Source organism: Taudactylus pleione, unplaced genomic scaffold (assembly GCF_031769625.1).
Source record: "Taudactylus pleione unplaced genomic scaffold, aTauple2 ptg000290l, whole genome shotgun sequence".
NCBI lineage: Eukaryota > Metazoa > Chordata > Amphibia > Anura > Myobatrachidae > Taudactylus > Taudactylus pleione.
This window is the reverse complement of record NW_028284692.1, coordinates 3,194,815-3,211,719: the sequence shown is the minus strand read 5'-3', so window position 1 is coordinate 3,211,719 and position 16,905 is coordinate 3,194,815. Positions and strand designations below refer to the sequence as shown.

At 50.2% G+C, this 16,905-nt stretch overlaps 1 protein-coding gene across 2 annotated transcripts in view; it reads left to right on the top strand.

Annotated features, from left to right (window-relative positions):
- The first annotated feature begins 4,970 nt into the window (after positions 1-4,970).
- TSEN54 (tRNA splicing endonuclease subunit 54) overlaps positions 4,971-16,905 on the top strand; it is a 40,283-nt gene continuing 28,348 nt past the window's right edge. Inside the window, exons 1-2 of one of the 2 annotated variants that reach the window (XM_088482557.1) lie at positions 4,971-5,114; positions 7,891-8,055. In XM_088482557.1, coding sequence (XP_088338683.1) covers positions 5,107-5,114; positions 7,891-8,055 — 173 coding nt within the window. In that variant the 5' untranslated portion in view covers positions 4,971-5,106. Of the gene's footprint in view, positions 5,115-5,169; positions 5,393-7,890; positions 8,056-16,905 lie in introns of those variants that run through there. The other variant, XM_088482556.1, reaches the window with a different exon arrangement.

Here is a 16,905-nt window from a genome sequence, read left to right as displayed (position 1 = left end):
CGCTAGCCGGGTCTCGTGCATGCCCAGTGGGCAAACATCGACCCGCTTGCGAGCGCTCAGCACTTGCAACCGGGTCTGAGTCAGGCCCTTAATTTGAAACATATGAGTGGACATCTCTTAAGCTGGGTACACACTAGACGTTGTCGCCCAATCCGGACTGACATATCATCCACATCGGCGACTGTGTACCCACTATGAGCGACCCTGCGTGCTCCCGTAGGGACGTTCATCACATCCACAGATCGAGCCTACATGCTGCCCAATCTGTCAATTTTATGAATGACCCCATGCTTGTGGAGTTGGCTGGTGAATGACATATCAGGCAGTCGTTCACCAGATTGTGCGGTGTCAAACGGCCGCACGATATGCTGTTCATCACATCATGCGTCGGCCGGGTACGCACATCATCTAGTGTGTACCTGGCATTATAGTGTATCTTATTCAGCAATCCCCTCCCCTATTTTCCTGAAGCACCAATTCATTATTTTTTGCTGTGGATGAATAATCACTGTCCAGTGCATAAAAGTTTTACTTATATTTTTGTAAATGTATATACAGTCAGGTATATACATATAACTGCTCATGATCCAAAACATGCCACCTCATCAGTGAAGCATGGTGGTGGTAGTGTCATGGCGTGGGCATGTATGGCTGCCAATGGAACTGGTTCCCTTGTATTTATTGATGATGTGACTGCTGACAAAAGCAGCAGAATGAATTCTGAAGTGTTTCGGGCAATATTATATGCTCATATTCAGTCAAATGCTTCAGAACTCATTGGACGGCGCTTCACAGTGCAGATGGACAATGACCCGAAGCATACTGCAAAAGCAACCAAAGAGTTTTTTAAGGCTAAAAAGTGGAATGTTATGCAATGGCCAAGTCAATCCCCTGACCTGAATCTGATTGAGCATGCATTTCACTTGATGAAGACAAAACTGAAGGGAAAATGCCCCAAGAACAAGCAGGAACTGAAGACATTTGCAGTAGAGGCCTGGCAGAGCATCACCAGGGATGAAACCCAGCGTCTGGTGATGTCTATGCATTCCAGACTTCAGGCTGTAATTGCCTGCAAAGGATTTGCAACAAAGTATTAAAAAGTGAAAGTTAGATTTAGGATTTAGTTTGTCCCATTACTTTTGACCCCTTAAAAAGTGGGAGGCACATATAGAAACTGTTGTAATTCCTACACCGTTCACCTGATTTGGATGTAATTACCCTCAAATTAAATGTGAAAGTCTGCAGTTAAAGCACATCTTGTTTGTTTCATTTCAAAGCCATTGTGGTGGTGAATAGAGGCCAAAATCTGAAAATGTTGCCAATGTCCCAATATTTATGCACCTGACTGTATGTCAACCCTCCCAATTTCTGCAGGTGACTCAAAACTCCCAACCCTAGTTGCCAAACTAGACCAAGCACTCAGTAATAACCCTTTTACACCAAAGTCCCGGGTCTGACCCGGGATTTGGAACGCGTTTCCAAACCGGATCAGACCCCCTTTTACACCGTGACAATGACCCGGCTCTCCGGTGCTGGTGAGCAGCGCTTCCCCGCCACCCTCTTTCCTCACTCCGCAGCAGTCCGGAGGCAGGAAGGGTGGGTGGGGTGCGCTGCTCCGTTCTGATTGGGCCGGCCCTGGTTGGAGTGGATGCTTCGAGATCTCCAAGTGCCACTAAAGCCGGCCAATCGGGCAGCATGATCCAGGTCATCATGACCCGGCTCACGCCATTTACATTGCAGGGTGATACAGGAACGACGCGTGCTCAAGCCTGCAAGTTACCCGAGTTGGATCCCCGTGTCCCTGGACCTGGGTGGATCCATTTACACTGACAAAAATCCCTGGATGATTGCGTTCACATTTTAATGTCCATGTAAAAGGGGTATAACTGAGCTGTCTTGCTGGGTCAGGGAGCTATTGCTCTCTTATAGTGGAATTTATTGGAGGACAGGAAGCTTAACTGTATGAACCTATTCTGTTATTGGATTTGTTTTATGTCTTGCACTGAACTTCAGTTGACTGATGGAGGTCAGTGAAAGTGTGCTAACGGAGCTCAATGTGAGAGCGTGGATGGATAAATAATCACAATGCTATTCCATGCACGTGCACTGTGCGACCAATCTGCGTACTCGATTGCAATTGCGTTCCATGCTGAATCAGACCCTGTGTTGTGTATTGCACACTTAGCCAAAGGAGACCAGACTCTGGGCCTCATTCAGAGGCGGTTGTAGGATGCAAGCGGTCGTTCAGAAACAGGGCGGCCGCTTGCATCCTGAACAGCCGCCTCCATGTCGGTCGTTAGGCTGTGGGTTAACATCCACAACTCTAACGACCGCTAAGGGAGATGGTCGCGATGGTCAAGACCATTGGGGCTTACGACGAGACCCTAGGGTAGGGTCTCGTCAACCTTAAGCCCCAGGTAGCTTCCTGCTGTGTTTCAGCAGGAAGCTCCCCACTGACATCACTGATGATGTCAGTGGGGCCGCCCCCAAACGGCTAGTGTTTCGGCGGGAACGCCTCCGTTTGGGCAGGCACGCCCCCTGCCCGCCCAGCAAACGGAGCGAGCTGTCAATCAACATCGACAGCTCGCTCCGTCTGCTTCAAGCCCGCTAACGACAGATCACCCGTCGTTAGCGGGGGCTCGCGCATGCGCACGACGGAGCCGGCTCCGTTGTGCGCATGCCCTGTGGACCAACATCGAGACTCTGAATAAGGTCCTCTATGTGTACATTTGGCCAGTAAGGTATAGGCTCTGAATTGCACACATATGGCCCGATTCATGTTTGTACGCAAATCCAATCGCAGTTACGATCACTCACGGGTCGCAATTGCAAAAATATGCCAATGACTTCCTCTGCCGTCCAGTGCATAGACGTCCATTGAAAGCATCTCTCATCTACCGCTCACGCACATAACCAGAAACAAGGACCACAGATCAGTCGGCCACCAACCTTCTAAGTAGGTCTAACCTGTCACAGACACAGGTCTCCTGACACATCTATAGAAGAACATAACCGAATATTTTTTTTTTTTTTTCACAAGGTGCTGGAACATGGAGCATAGCTCGGCCCCAACCCCCCCCCCCGGTTCTGATTGGTCCACAGGACAGTTAGTGATATGTCAAAGCCGGATAATTGGCTGAGACAGGATCGGTTTAAAATTAGATCTGCGCAACGCCATTTTGTGAATGGCAATGAGACGCCATTTTGCGACTGGTAGCCCAGCGCCATTTTAGTGAAACTCGCTTTGGAACCACATTCAAAGTCTGAAGGCATTTATTTACTGTGCTACTCATTACGCTAAATAGCGACAATTTTAGAAGGTATAGGCAGGATTTTAGAAGGTATAGACAGGATTGCATAGAGGTTTTAATCTGGTATCAATAGATAGAACAGGGATGACCATCGGTTTGGTGAAGACATTGATGGTCATTAATTGCATAGTGTACCATCGATGGCAGAGAACCATTGGATCTTCACCGTTGATGGCAAAACCATCATCCATCTGTGGTTAACCACCACTGATTGTTAACCAACATTCGATGGCCATCCCTATGCTGGTGCCAATCTCGCATCAATGCATATTATCGATACAAGCACTCAGGGACGTTTTTACATATACACTGGTTACGCAGCAGAGTAGGACACCACCTGGAGGGCGCCCTGACCCGGCCGCGGCCAGTGACATGCAAAGCGGCTCCGGGCAGTCTGTGTCACAGCTGCCTGCGCAGATGCGCCACAGCGCTCAGGAGGGCGCCCGCTGACGTCGCTGCCAGACCAGTCCCCTGCTGCCGTTAAGGACAGTATCTGTGTGAGGGGTCTGTGATGGAGGGGTGCGAGAGGGGCTGTGATGAGGGGTGTTGGGCTGTGAGGGGTTCCATGGGGGGGAATGAGTGAGCTGAGAAAAAGGTCCACTGTGGGGCGCCAAATCTATATACGCTTACCAAAATAAATTGGATTGGGCCGGCCCTGCAAGCACACCTATGCTCCATACCTACTAGAAAGGCCCCTTCTGACCCCCGAAACCTGTGATCAACTACACAACGAAATCCCTATTTTTATGCATGTCAGATGGAATTATTACCATCTATCCTTACTTACCAGGCTGTATAAGTTATTCAATTATAGAAATGGAGTATTTTCAGATGCAATTTGTACATAATTATCAAACTCTGGAGTAAAGGTGCACCAAGTTGGTGAGGAGAGATGAGTGTGCGTGAGAATTACATACACTCACTTAGCAGTAATAGTATACCCAGGGGGGTCTATTTTACTTATCCTTGGAGAGAGATAAAGTGATCAAGTACCAGCTCCTAACTGCCATGTCACAGGCAGTGTTTTATAAATGAGTTAGGAGCTGGTTGGCTGGTACTTTATCTCAGTTTACTTTATCTCCATCCAAGACTTAGTAAATAAGTAGACCCAATTTTGAACATGTCGGTACATACATAAGTGCCGGCTATGATCTATAACCCCGAAGTCTCTACGCTCCAGAAAGGTTGCGGCGATTACTGGTGGCCTCTGGCCAGACCTGTATATCGGTGTCGGGGACTAATGGTGCGTACACACTGGGCGATTAAAGTGGACGACTGAACGATAACGATATCGTTATCGTTCAGTCGTCCACTTTATCGTCCATTTTTAACACAAAAAAGATGAACGATGACGACGACGCGCGTTCCCGCGGGTCGTTCGTCATCCTCGTTCATCGGGCTGACATGCAGGCCAACCTGACGACCTCGTCAGGTTGCTGCATGTCAGGGAATGGGTGAGAGAGCCCGGCGCTGAACGATATCGCTAATGATATTGTTCAGCGGCTGTGCTCAATGTCATGAACGACATTGAGCACAGCCTGCCGGGGACACACTAGACGATATCGCTCAGGGAGCATATCGTCTAGTGTGTATGCACCTTAACTACAGAGGAGGAGGGTGGGTGATGATTGCTCAGGAAACCACAGAGAGAGAGAGAGAACTACTTTTAGAAGATGTAGGAGCAGTAATGTGTCTCCTCCGCGTATAGCAGCCTATGCTGGGACACACGTAACGTAATGAATGTGGGTGTACAGACGGCTCCGGATGTCCGGGACACAGCGTGCTGCGCTTCCTGATGCTGAGGTACGGGAGGGTTGTGGTCGGAGATCCCGGAAAGGCCCATATTTCATCCGTACCCGGATGCTAACCTCCCGGAACGGTCATTCGCAGCTGCCATGCTGCATGTTAGGAGCGGGTGTTTGCTGCAGCTACAGGGCGGCTCTTTGTACAGACTTTGTAATTAATGCCAGTCAATGATGTATGGGATCCAGGCGCCCAAGTGTGTACCCAGCAGGGCTGCCTTTATCTGCCGGCGGATTGCAGCTAGCACCGTCACTAGTAACTATTGGGCAGCTGCACAAGTGGGTAATATGGCAAGTCTTCATCGGTGTTTAGTCCCACAAAGACGTCAACGTGGATGTTGTTTTCTTTGTAGAGATGCCAGTGGTGTAGAAATGGACATCAATGTTCTATGGCTTCACACCATCGATGTTTTACTTCTGATGGCAGCATTATGGTGTGGAAGCAATGACCATCCAATGTTAAAAAAATACAACTGAATTCAGCTGTTTAACATCAACCCACAGGTTGCTAATTGTTCATAAATATACCATTGGTTTCTCCATCAAATTCTTTTGATACAATGGTTAGGGGCCCATTTATTAATGATCGCATTTTGCAATGCGATCAGGGTATGCAGTACCGCCCGTGATCGCATTGCAAAATGCGATCGTAGCGGCTGAATGTATGATCCGGCACCTGCAGGGTGACAGGTCCCGCAGACTGCACATGCGCGGTGCCCATTGCCAGCGGAGGGATCTGGGAGATCCCTCCGCCGGCTGACATGCGGTAAGTCCTCATAGGCTACAGCAGCTAACGCTATGTTCAGATGGCGTTAGCTGCTGGGGCCAATATCGGGAATGCTTTGCATTTCCGATATTGATACATTTGGCAGAATCGCATCCCCTATAGAAACCTATGGGGGAGGCAGCTGCCAGCAGCAATGGAGGGATCGCAGCAGGTATCTGAGATACCTGCTGTGATCCCTCCTTCATACATTCGGGGGATACTTAGTATTTGAAGTAAACCCCAGAAAACAGGTGTTTTCAGGGAATTTACCTCAAATTCCCTTTGATAAATGGGCCTCTAAGTTACAATCGCATTGCAGAACCCCATCTCTAGTAGCGTAATGATTGTACTTCAGTAAAGCAAGATAATTGGCAGCCCTACCCCCACCTGGTCAAAATAACTACTGATATTTTATTTCAATACTTGGAAGGATAACACAAGCATAAACCCACACCTATATGAAGGATAACAGTTGATACATACTTGCCTACTCTCCCAGAAGGTGTGCACAAGAGTGTCCGGTTCTCCCGCATCTCGCCACTTCATAATGAACTTGAAGGGGGCAGGATGGGGAGATAATCCCACCAGGAATCACGGTCCTTAGGTAGGAGATGAAGCTAAAATTATGCACTTGCGGCATCTTAGCCCAGTCTCCTCTTTAATACATGCAAATCTGTACATTATTCTGTGGCGGGGCCTGATAATGTGAAGTCCCTGACCCTCAAAGTAGCCAGCAGCATCTCCTCTCTGGGTTTCTCTCAGGGAGGAGATAAAAAATAGGCAAGTGTGTGATAATATATATCACTAGCTCTTTAGGTTACTATTTCTACTCTGCACCCACCCTCGGCAGTGACTGTAGCCAGGGGAGAGAAGGTAAACTGCAGACAGCTTCCCTTATCACTGGCTGCAGGAAGACTTAAGCTGGGTACACACTAGACGATATGTCGTCCGATCGGAGCGACATATCGGGTGCATTGTCTAGTGCAGTGGTTCTCAAACTCAGTCCTCAGGACCCCACACGGGTCACGTTTCCAGGTCACCCAGCAGGTGCACAGGTGTATTCATTACTCACTGACACATTTTAAAAGATCCACAGGTGGAGCTAATTATTTCACTTGTGATTTTGCGAGGAGATCTGGAAAACATGCACTGTTTGGGGTCCTGAGGACCAAGTTTGAGAACCTGTGGTTTAGTGCACAGGTTCTCAAACTCTGTCCTCAGGACCCCAACAGTGCATGTTTTCCAGGTCTCCTCACAGAATCACATGTGAAATAATTAGCTCCACCTGTGGATCTTTCAAATGTCCGTGAGTAATGAATACACCTGTGCTGCTGCTAGGTGACCTGGAAAATGTGAGCTATGTGGGGTCTTGAGGAACGAGTCACTGACTATGCGCGCTCCCACTCCTTGTCAGCAATATCCTCCATCTGCCCTGCATGCAGGTCCGACGGGCGAGATTGTTAGCGTGGGCCATACTGCCGAATGCAGCATGGCAGTCAGCTGCCGGCATCAGCAAGTGTGTATGCACTTGCCGATGCCGGCTCCCCTACCTGACAAGGTCGGGCAGACAAGACATCATCTAGTGTGTACCGGCCATAAGCTTAACACTGCAGCAGGCCAGATATAGCTAGCCTGTTCTGTTTAAAGGTGGTCCTCCTCGCTTTCTGACCGGCCCTAAGAGCCACCTTAACTTTTCTGAATGATGCAATGGCGCTAAAGAAAGTTGTTATACACTATGTGTTCGAAAATATTTTGAATGAACTTTCTTGGCCATTTTGTACAAATATGAGTGTTGGGATCTAGCTCTCGGTCTATGTGAGAAATATCTAAAAATTATGAATAATGAAATATTTTCTAACACTATTTGTAGTGATCCATTTACTAACATTATTGTTTTAGCTGCACACATCAAAGCACATTTATTAATCTTTAACAACTTGCATTGAACACTTATTACACTCCTATATTAGGATTAGTAGGTTATTGAGACAAATATTTTATCTCCATTCAGTCCAGCAGAGCTGCTATCTGTGCGGAGTCGGGAGAAAAGCCTCCCTCAACGCTCTCATGGACAGAAAGACTTTCTGCCAGATGGTTCAGAGCTGCAGAATGAAAAGCTACAGATATGCAGGTCTGAGCAGTGGGAACTGCTGGGAGAAGACCGTGTGGAGCGTCTGTAAGTAATGGGGTAAATTTATTATATTTGTGATTATTTGATTATGGTTGCTTAATAATTGGCCCATAATCTACATTAATCTGTAACATTTCTTGGGAACTCACGCAGTACAGCACACAAACTTACATTAGTAACATGTGCAGGTTTTTATATGAAAATTGGAAAACCATCTCCCTCTGTCCGCTACTAAAAAATGGTTGCTGCTCAACTTAGAAAGCACCAAATCTTCAGGCATCACAGTCTTCCTAACAGCTGACACTGGAGCCCTCGTTCTGATTATTGGTCTCTCGTGGCTGTCAACTTTAGTACCAAATATCCTTCTCAGATCTCTCTGAATCACTGTATTTTTCTATCCCCGGTTCATAGGTGCCTTTCAAAACTAAAGTTCCACATGGAATTCCCCATCCTTGATACACTAAGGAGAAAGAGCTTCTCCTTTGATGGGATTCACTCTTTCCAGGGCCCAGGTACACAGACTCCCTGAAGGGTATCTTTAGTCAGTCAATCTGGCCACTAGACAGGCTTGCCAGTGTACTCTTGGTTTCTCTATTGCATTCTACAAAATAATAGACAGAATATGATTGCTTGCTATGGGCAACACCACCACTTGTCTGTTTTACAAGCCTTAGTAAATCTAACCTCTAGTGTACTGTATATACATTTTGTTTGCAGAAGTTTGGACACCTCTGGTTACATTTCATGTTCACTGACATATCTGCACATTTCACTGATTGAAATAAATTAATGTGACATGGGCATACATTAGGACATCCTGTCAGTGAATGATCAGCAAGACATGCTCTGACAGTAATCACAGCTTCCAAATGTTTCTTTTAGCAACATGAGGGTCATTCTATACTCAGCTTATGCAACAAACAGCTGAGATACAGACCAGTGAGCTAGAAACACCAGAGCAGAGAGCGACACCACAAGCAGAAAAGAGGAACTGCACAGGTTGTGACAGGTGCAGGGTGCTAGAATGAAGACTATGGGGCCTACTCATGATGTTAATTATCGGGGTCCGAACCGCTATAATTAACATTCTGACTCGCCGTGCTACCGGAGCAATTCATCATTGCTCCGGCACGGTGACAGCTGATGCGATATCAGTTGTCCCTGCGAGCCGCTTCACTGTTCCTTTTTCGGAGCAGTGAATCTTAAGTACTGACGGGACTGCGCATGCGTGACCTACAGGTCAAGCATGCGCACAAGAGCCCCGATGTCTGGTGGAAGGAGCCGGACAGTGGCGGAGGGACCCGAAAAGGTTCCCTCATCGCAAATCGGACCTCCTTCCCATTGGGAAAGAGCGGGTTGCGATGCTGGAGCAAGAGCCATCTGAAGATATATTTTCGGAGCTTGATGAATTCTGTCCCCATACTAGTGTATGGGGACAGCGGGTCATTCCGCAAAAAGAAAGGTAAGTAGGAGATATCTGTGTTATCTCCTGCATTACCATCTTGATGAATGGCCCAATAACTTAATTTTCACCTGCAATTGTAAAAATTAAGTGATGATGAATAGGCCCCTGTGTTTCTACTCTTTGCAGAATTCTAGCTCAGAATTATTGTCAGGCCTTCTTTGTGTTTGACGTCTCCCAGCAGATATGAAATGATATAACTGAAGTCCATTCCAAAACCTATGCAGTCAGTTGGGGGCAGAATAAAGAGCTTGGATACTTTTAAATTTACAGGCAACTGCTGAAGCTCCTCCCCTTCTATACAAGCATTGGCTGTCTGATACTTCAGGGGATGCAGTCAGGGTAAGGTTAACCTTAAGATTAAGGTTAGCAATAGATTGACATGAAAAAGACAGTGTTCATATTACATCAGTGTCTCATGAACATCAACCCAACAACCATGTCCACATTCTCATGTTGACATTATGAATGTCAACTGGATGAACGGAGACGTAATATACCGAATATACCAAACCCATCTTCAGTATATTTATGCATGTTCCGGAACTGGACAATAAATCCTGGGCAGCCTATTGCAGCTAATGTATTTAAGTTTATTTCAAGCCTTTTTTTGTATTTGAATTGGCATCCGTTTGCCATAACTGGGAATGACTGGAACATAGGGTCGTCCGTGGGGGTAATCCTTCCTTCAATTTCTACTTCAGGGTCCATAGGGGGTCCACAGGGTTGACCTTGGGGTATAGCTGGATCTGGATCCACGGGCACCACGCAGTTAAAGCTTTGCTGCTCCCAGGATGCATTTGGGTCCGTCCTCCTCTATACCCCGCCCCCGGCCACAGGCACCTCAGTTTTAGTTGGTGCCCGGCCGGAGTCGGGTCACCCTGTCGCAGTGGGGCTGCAGGAGCAGTCCCTAAGCTTTATTTTAAAAGAGAAATTTTTTATTTTTTTCTACTTTTTTTACACTTTAAGAGCGGCAGCATCAGACTGCCCTTTAGGACGTCCACGCTGCCGCTCCTTCTCCCCGCTGGCGCCGCGACGCCAGTACAGCTCTGCGGATCGCGGCGGGACCCCAGAGCCTGTTCTAGCCGGGCTCTGGGGACTCCCTTGACTGCTGCCGGACGCGACGGGAATCAGGTAAGCCGCGGGTCGCCGCGTGCGGCGGCCCGCGGATACTTTCTATGCAGTCAGAAGCCTCCGGTCTCTGGGGACAGACCGGAGGCGCTAGCGGCGGCGGCAGGCTCCCCCTCTATTGAGGAATACCCCGCGTGTCCGCTAGACCACCAGGGTAACAGGCTGGTAGCAGGACCGGCAACCCGGGGGTTAATTGCTAGCCAGGGGAGGCAGCCTTCCCTGTCTAGCGGCTCCTCCCCTCAGCTCAGCGCGCCTTTCAACAAGCAGTCTGGCGTCGCTGAGCTGCTCTTATCTTACGGCCACTCCTCCTCTGAGGTCTCCGGCGGCCATCTTTACTGGCAGGCATCGCAGACTCCCAGGCGGTATCAAGTGGACTTATTCTCCTTGCTGTCAGCTTACAACTATCCCTTTCCTTCTCCTACGGCCCGGCAGGTGTGTGGGGGAAGGGCGTTTTTCAAGAGACCCTCACTTATATAAATCACGTATTTGTGGGGTCAGTCACATACTGTTGTGTGCTACACAGTACCGTATCTGGGCTGTTGTGTCGCATACTGGTGAGTGCGCGGGTGTTAAAACCGTAATTCCTCTGGTGATACGTATTTCTTGTGTATTTACGGTATCATGTCTGATGAGGAAACTGAGCGCTCTGTGGCTCCTGTGCTATTTTCCTGCAGACGCTGTGCTGTTGGAGTTGATGGGGAGGACTTATCTCAGGATGGTCTGTGCGGGCGGTGCCAGCTGGTACCGGGCCCCTCCAACCCCCCTGTATCACAGGACCCTCCTTGGGCGATGTTTTCACAGGTGCTGGCGTCTATTGCGGACCGGTTATCGGTCCCATCAGCGGTCCCTTCTAGGGCGTTGACTCAGCCCACCATCCCCCATTCCCCGGGTGTTCCACAAATATTGCGGTCTCCCCCCGGGGCCCAGACTGTGGGTCCTTACTCGGGACTGCCTGTGTATGTGCAGTCTTCCCCAGTGACGCGTCAGTCTGTAGTGCCTTTGTTGAGTTTTGCTCCGACGGCTCCTCCGCCTTGGGTGGATGTTCTCTCCAGCTCCGTACAGAGTCTGGCGGCTTCATCCTCAGCGTTTCAGTCCATGGTGCAAGGTGATGTGCCACCAAGGGCGTCTAAACGTCCGGTTGTGAGTTCACTAGCTGTGCAGTTGTCGGACTCGGAAGTGTCCTCAGATGATGGAGAAATCCATGAGGACTCTGACTCTGATGCCCTGGGGCAGGAGGTGGAAGCTAAGTCCTCCATTAATGTTCCAGCCTTAGTTAGGGCGGTGCGGGCTATCCTACATGTTGAGGATGATGCGCCGGCTCCTAGGTCGAAGTTTCCTAATTTTAAAAAGGCCAAGGTGACTTCAACTGTGTTCCCCCTGTCTGATCAACTATCAGATCATATGGCGGCGGCCTGGCAATTACCCAGTAAGAGGTTCCATCCACAGAAGAGGTTGGCGGCGAACTATCCTTTTCCTGAAGCTCATTGCAGGAAATGGGAGACTCCGCCGGCGGTGGATTCCCACGTTACCCGCTTGATCAAAAGCGCGACGCTGCCATTGCCGTCTATCTCCTCTTTGAAGGATCCCACGGACAGGAAGGTGGAGACTTGTTTAAAGTCCATTTATTCTCTTTCCGGGGCGGTGGCTCGCCCGTTCATGGCTATCTCCTGCGTGGCTAAAGCCATTGAGGCATGGGCCAATGCCTTGGAGGATACCTTTCCTGATGAGGCTCCGGATATCCAGAGAGCGTTAGTGGGACAGATGCGGGATGCAGCTTCCTATATTGGGGAAGCGTCTTTGGATGCCAGCCTGCTCACTTCTAGGGTGTCGGCTGCAGCGGTATCTGCTCGGCGCTCCCTGTGGCTGAGGTCCTGGAGGGCTGATGCAGATTCAAAAAAGGGTCTGGAGGCCTTGCCTTTTAATGGTGATTTACTATTTGGTCCGGATTTGGACAAAATAGTGGATACTTTGGCTAAGTCCAAGTCGGCTTTCCTCCCTTTGGCCTCTGCGCCGGCTAAAGTGAGGAGCTCTGCCTTTCGGTCCTTTCGGGTTCAGGGTAAGGCCAAGGGCCAGTCCTTCCCGAGACATTCGGCGACCAAGGCCGCACCCAAGCCCAAGAAGCAAGCATGGAGTGCTCGGCGCCCTTCTTCCAAGCAGGAGGGTAAGCCTGCTGCCTGATGGGACGGGCCTCTCTCTGGGGGACCCCAGAGTGGGAGGCCGACTTCTCCAATTCGCCCAGTGTTGGCACAATACCACCACGGATGCCTGGGTTCGAGAAGTAGTCTCTCAGGGGTACACCCTGTCTTTTCGGTTCAGGCCGCCCCACCAGTTTTTCTGTACGAGTCCTTCTCTGGACAAGACCAAAGCTGGTCAGATTCAGGTAGCTATAGAATCCTTGCTACAAGCAGGGGTCATTGTTCCCGTTCCGCAGTCTCAGCGTGGGACGGGGTACTATTCTACTCTGTTTCTGGTACAGAAAGCCAATGGTTCTCATCGCCCTATCCTGAATTTGAAGTCTCTGAACAGATACCTCAGAGTTCCCAAGTTCAGGATGGAAACGTTACGTTCCATCATTCTGGCGATGGAACCCGGGGATTATATGGTCTCCCTCGATATCCAGGACGCCTATCTCCATGTGCCCATAGCACCGGCACATCAGCGGTATCTGAGGTTTGCTATACTGAACCATCACTACCAATTTCGGGCGTTGCCTTTTGGCCTTTCCACGGCTCCGAGGGTGTTCACCAAGGTGATGGCAGTTATGGCTGCCCACCTTCGGGGTCAGAGTCTACGTCTGTTGCCGTGCCTGGACGATCTTCTGCTGCTGGCGAGCTCCCCGGAGTTGCTTCTTCGACATCTCCACCTGGCCATTGCTTGTCTTCAAGCACACGGGTGGTTGATAAATTGGAAGAAGTCCTCCCTGATTCCATCACAGCGGATGGTTCATTTGGGAGCCCTGCTGGATTCTCGTCAGCAACGGATTTTCCTGACTCCGGAGAAGGTCTCCTCCCTGCAGCTGCGGATACACAGTTGCCTGAGCAGTTGCCGCCTGTCGGTCCATTCGGCTATGAGAGTTCTGGGGTCCATGGTGTCGACATTCGACATGGTGGAATTTGCCCAGTTCCATTCCCGGCCCCTGCAGGGGCTGATTCTATCGGAATGGAACGGGTTACCTCACCGGATCCGCTCTCAGATGCTGGTGTTGTCCCCGGAGGTTCGGCAGTCTTTGGCTTGGTGGCTTCAGACAGCGCATCTGGTCGAGGGGCGCCCCTTTTGGATCCCGGACTGGGTCCTGCTCACGACGGATGCCAGTCTCCGGGGTTGGGGGGGCAGTGACCGGCTCATTATCGCTTCAGGGTCGTTGGTCCGCGGAAGAAGCACTTCTCCCCATCAACATCCTGGAACTGCGGGCGGTATACAGGGCCCTGCAGTCGTCCGGCCCCGCTCTTCACGGAAGGGCGGTTCAGGTGCAGTCCGACAACGCCACCACGGTGGCGTACATCAACCACCAAGGGGGAACTCGCAGTCGGGCAGCAATGTCGGAGGTGTCTCGCATTCTTGCTTGGGCGGAGTGTCACGTTCCAGCGATCTCGGCAGTTTTCATTCCCGGAGTCCTCAATTGGGAGGCGGACTTCCTCAGCCGTCACGACGTGCATCCCGGGGAATGGTCGCTTCACCCAGAGGTGTTTCAGCTACTCGTGGACAGGTGGGGACTGCCGGAGCTGGACTTGATGGCCTCCCGTCACAATCACAAGTTGCCCGTTTACGGGTCAAGGACAAGAGATGCAGGCACCTGTCTGGTAGACGCTCTGTCGGTGAAATGGACGTTTCACCTGGCGTATCTGTTTCCTCCGATATCCCTGCTTCCTCGGGTTCTGCGGAAATTCAAGCAGGACGGCGGCACGCTCGTGCTGGTGGCTCCGGCGTGGCCCAGACGTCCTTGGTACTCCGATCTGAGGTGCCTCTCCATCGACGCTCCGTACCTTCTCCCTCAGCATCGAGACCTGTTGTCTCAAGGGCCCTGCCTTTACCCGGATCTGGGTCGGCTGTCTTTGACGGCGTGGCTCTTGAGACAGCCGTCTTGAGGTCTAGGGGTTTCTCCAGTTCGGTCATTGGTACCATGCTTAGGGCACGCAAGCCTGCTTCCGCGCGGATTTACCGCAGGGTGTGGCGCACTTATTTTCAGTGGTGTGAATCCAGAAACTATGATTCGCAGGTGTTCCGGGTTTCCAGAATCTTGGAGTTTCTTCAATCGGGTTTGGACCTCGGCTTACGCCTGGCCTCTCTGAAGGTTCATGTGTCTGCTTTGTCCGTGTGGTTTCAGCGACGGATTGCTACACTGCCAGATGTTCACACCTTTTTCCAACTTATTCTCAGGATCCAGCCTCCCTTCATGCCTCCGGTGGCTCCTTGGGACTTGGCGGTGGTATTACGGGTCTTGCAGGGTCCTCCTTTTGAGCCGCTTGAGTCGGTGGAGCTCAAGTGGCTGACGTTTAAGACCATTTTTCTCCTGGCAATTGCTTCTGCCAGGAGGGTGTCAGAATTGGGGGCGCTTTCCTGTCGCCCTCCTTTTCTGATTTTTCACCAGGACAGGGCGGTGCTCCGCACGCGTCCTGAGTTTTTGCCCAAAGTGGTCTCAAAATTCCACATTAATCAGGAAATTGTTGTGCCAGCTTTTCAGTCACCTGATCTTTCTGCTGGTGAGGCTTCCTTGGATGTGGTCCGGGCACTTAGAATCTATGTGGACCGGACTGCTTCGGTTAGGAAGTCGGATTCTTTGTTTGTCCTCTTCGGTTTTCACAAGAGGGGTTGGCCTGCCAACAAGCAAACGTTAGCCCGTTGGCTTCGTTCAGTTATTTGTGAGGCTTATGCACAGGAGGGCTCATTCCACTCGTTCTGTGGGTCCCTCTTGGGCTGCTAGACGTGGCGCCTCCGCTGTTCAGCTGTGTAAGGCGGCTACTTGATCTTCAATTCAGACGTTTTTGAGGTTCTATGCGTTTGACACCTTCGCCTCTCAGGATGCATCCTTTGGGCGCCGGGTACTCCTTTCAGCACAGGAGCGTCCCCGCCCTTAGTTGAACTGCTTTGGGACATCCCCAAGGTCAACCCTGTGGACCCCCTATGGACCCTGAAGTAGAAAACAAGAGATATGGTAAGAACTTACCTTTGTTATCTCTGTTTCTACGAAGTCCATAGGGTCCACAGGGCGCCCGCCCTGACGCACCTGGCTTCAAATGGGCTGTGTGGCTGGTCACCGGTTTTCCGTCTCCCATTTCTGTGAGTATGGTTTCTTGTGTGTTCCAGTCTTCCTTCTCTCTGTTTAGTCTCCTCCTCCGGCCTTAGCTGCTTACCAACTGAGGTGCCTGGGGGCGGGGTATAGAGGAGGACGGACCCAAGTGCATCCTGGGAGCAGCAAAGCTTTAACTGCGTGGTGCCCGTGGATCCAGATCCAGCTATACCCCAAGGTCAACCCTGTGGACCCTATGGACTTCGTAGAAACAGAGATAACAAAGGTAAGTTCTTACCATATCTCTTGTTTTAGTCACCTGGCTGAATGACCTGATTTAGAGTGTGTTGACCTTATTGTTGAACCAGTAAGCTTCTGTTGAATTTGTATCTATATCATAAAATGGATTTGCAGTGTCATCGTTCTTGCTCATATGCTGTTTTTCAATGAACTCAACTTAATCAGTACGATTATGAATCCTAATTGCTGGAATTAGACTTGAAGAATTTGAAGACTGCTTAGACTGAGGGCCTGATTCAGAGCCGCTCGTAAGCGGCCGCTTGTTCGCTCCGAGCGATGTTCGCACAACTGCACATGCGTATGGGTCGTAATGCGCATGCGCCAACCAGTCCATTGCGGTCGGAAATCGAGCGCTCGCAAAATAGCGAGTGCCTGCAAATTTGAGTGACAGGATGAGGCGTTTGTGGGTGGTAACAGGGGAAGGTGCTTGAAAACGGGGAGTGGAGATCCGAGCGCAGGAGTGCCAAACGGTCAAAACGGGCGTTTTAAGGGTGTGCATAATTAACAAAGCAGCGTCATCGACCACGTCACTTGGTTGTTTCTTAGCCTGAACTGTTCGCATGATTGCGGTAGGAAAATCCAACCACAAGCACTGCGAACAATTCAGACGCCTTTCGATGTACTCGATTAATCTAATAAATAGCGGAGATGACGTATGATGCGAGCGGCCAGGGGGCTTCTTTACAAAATAGCGAGCACGTTTCGTTCGCTCGCTCAGACATAGAGGCGTCAACAGACCGCAAAGAGCGAGCGCTCAATTTAAATAGCCGGCCCC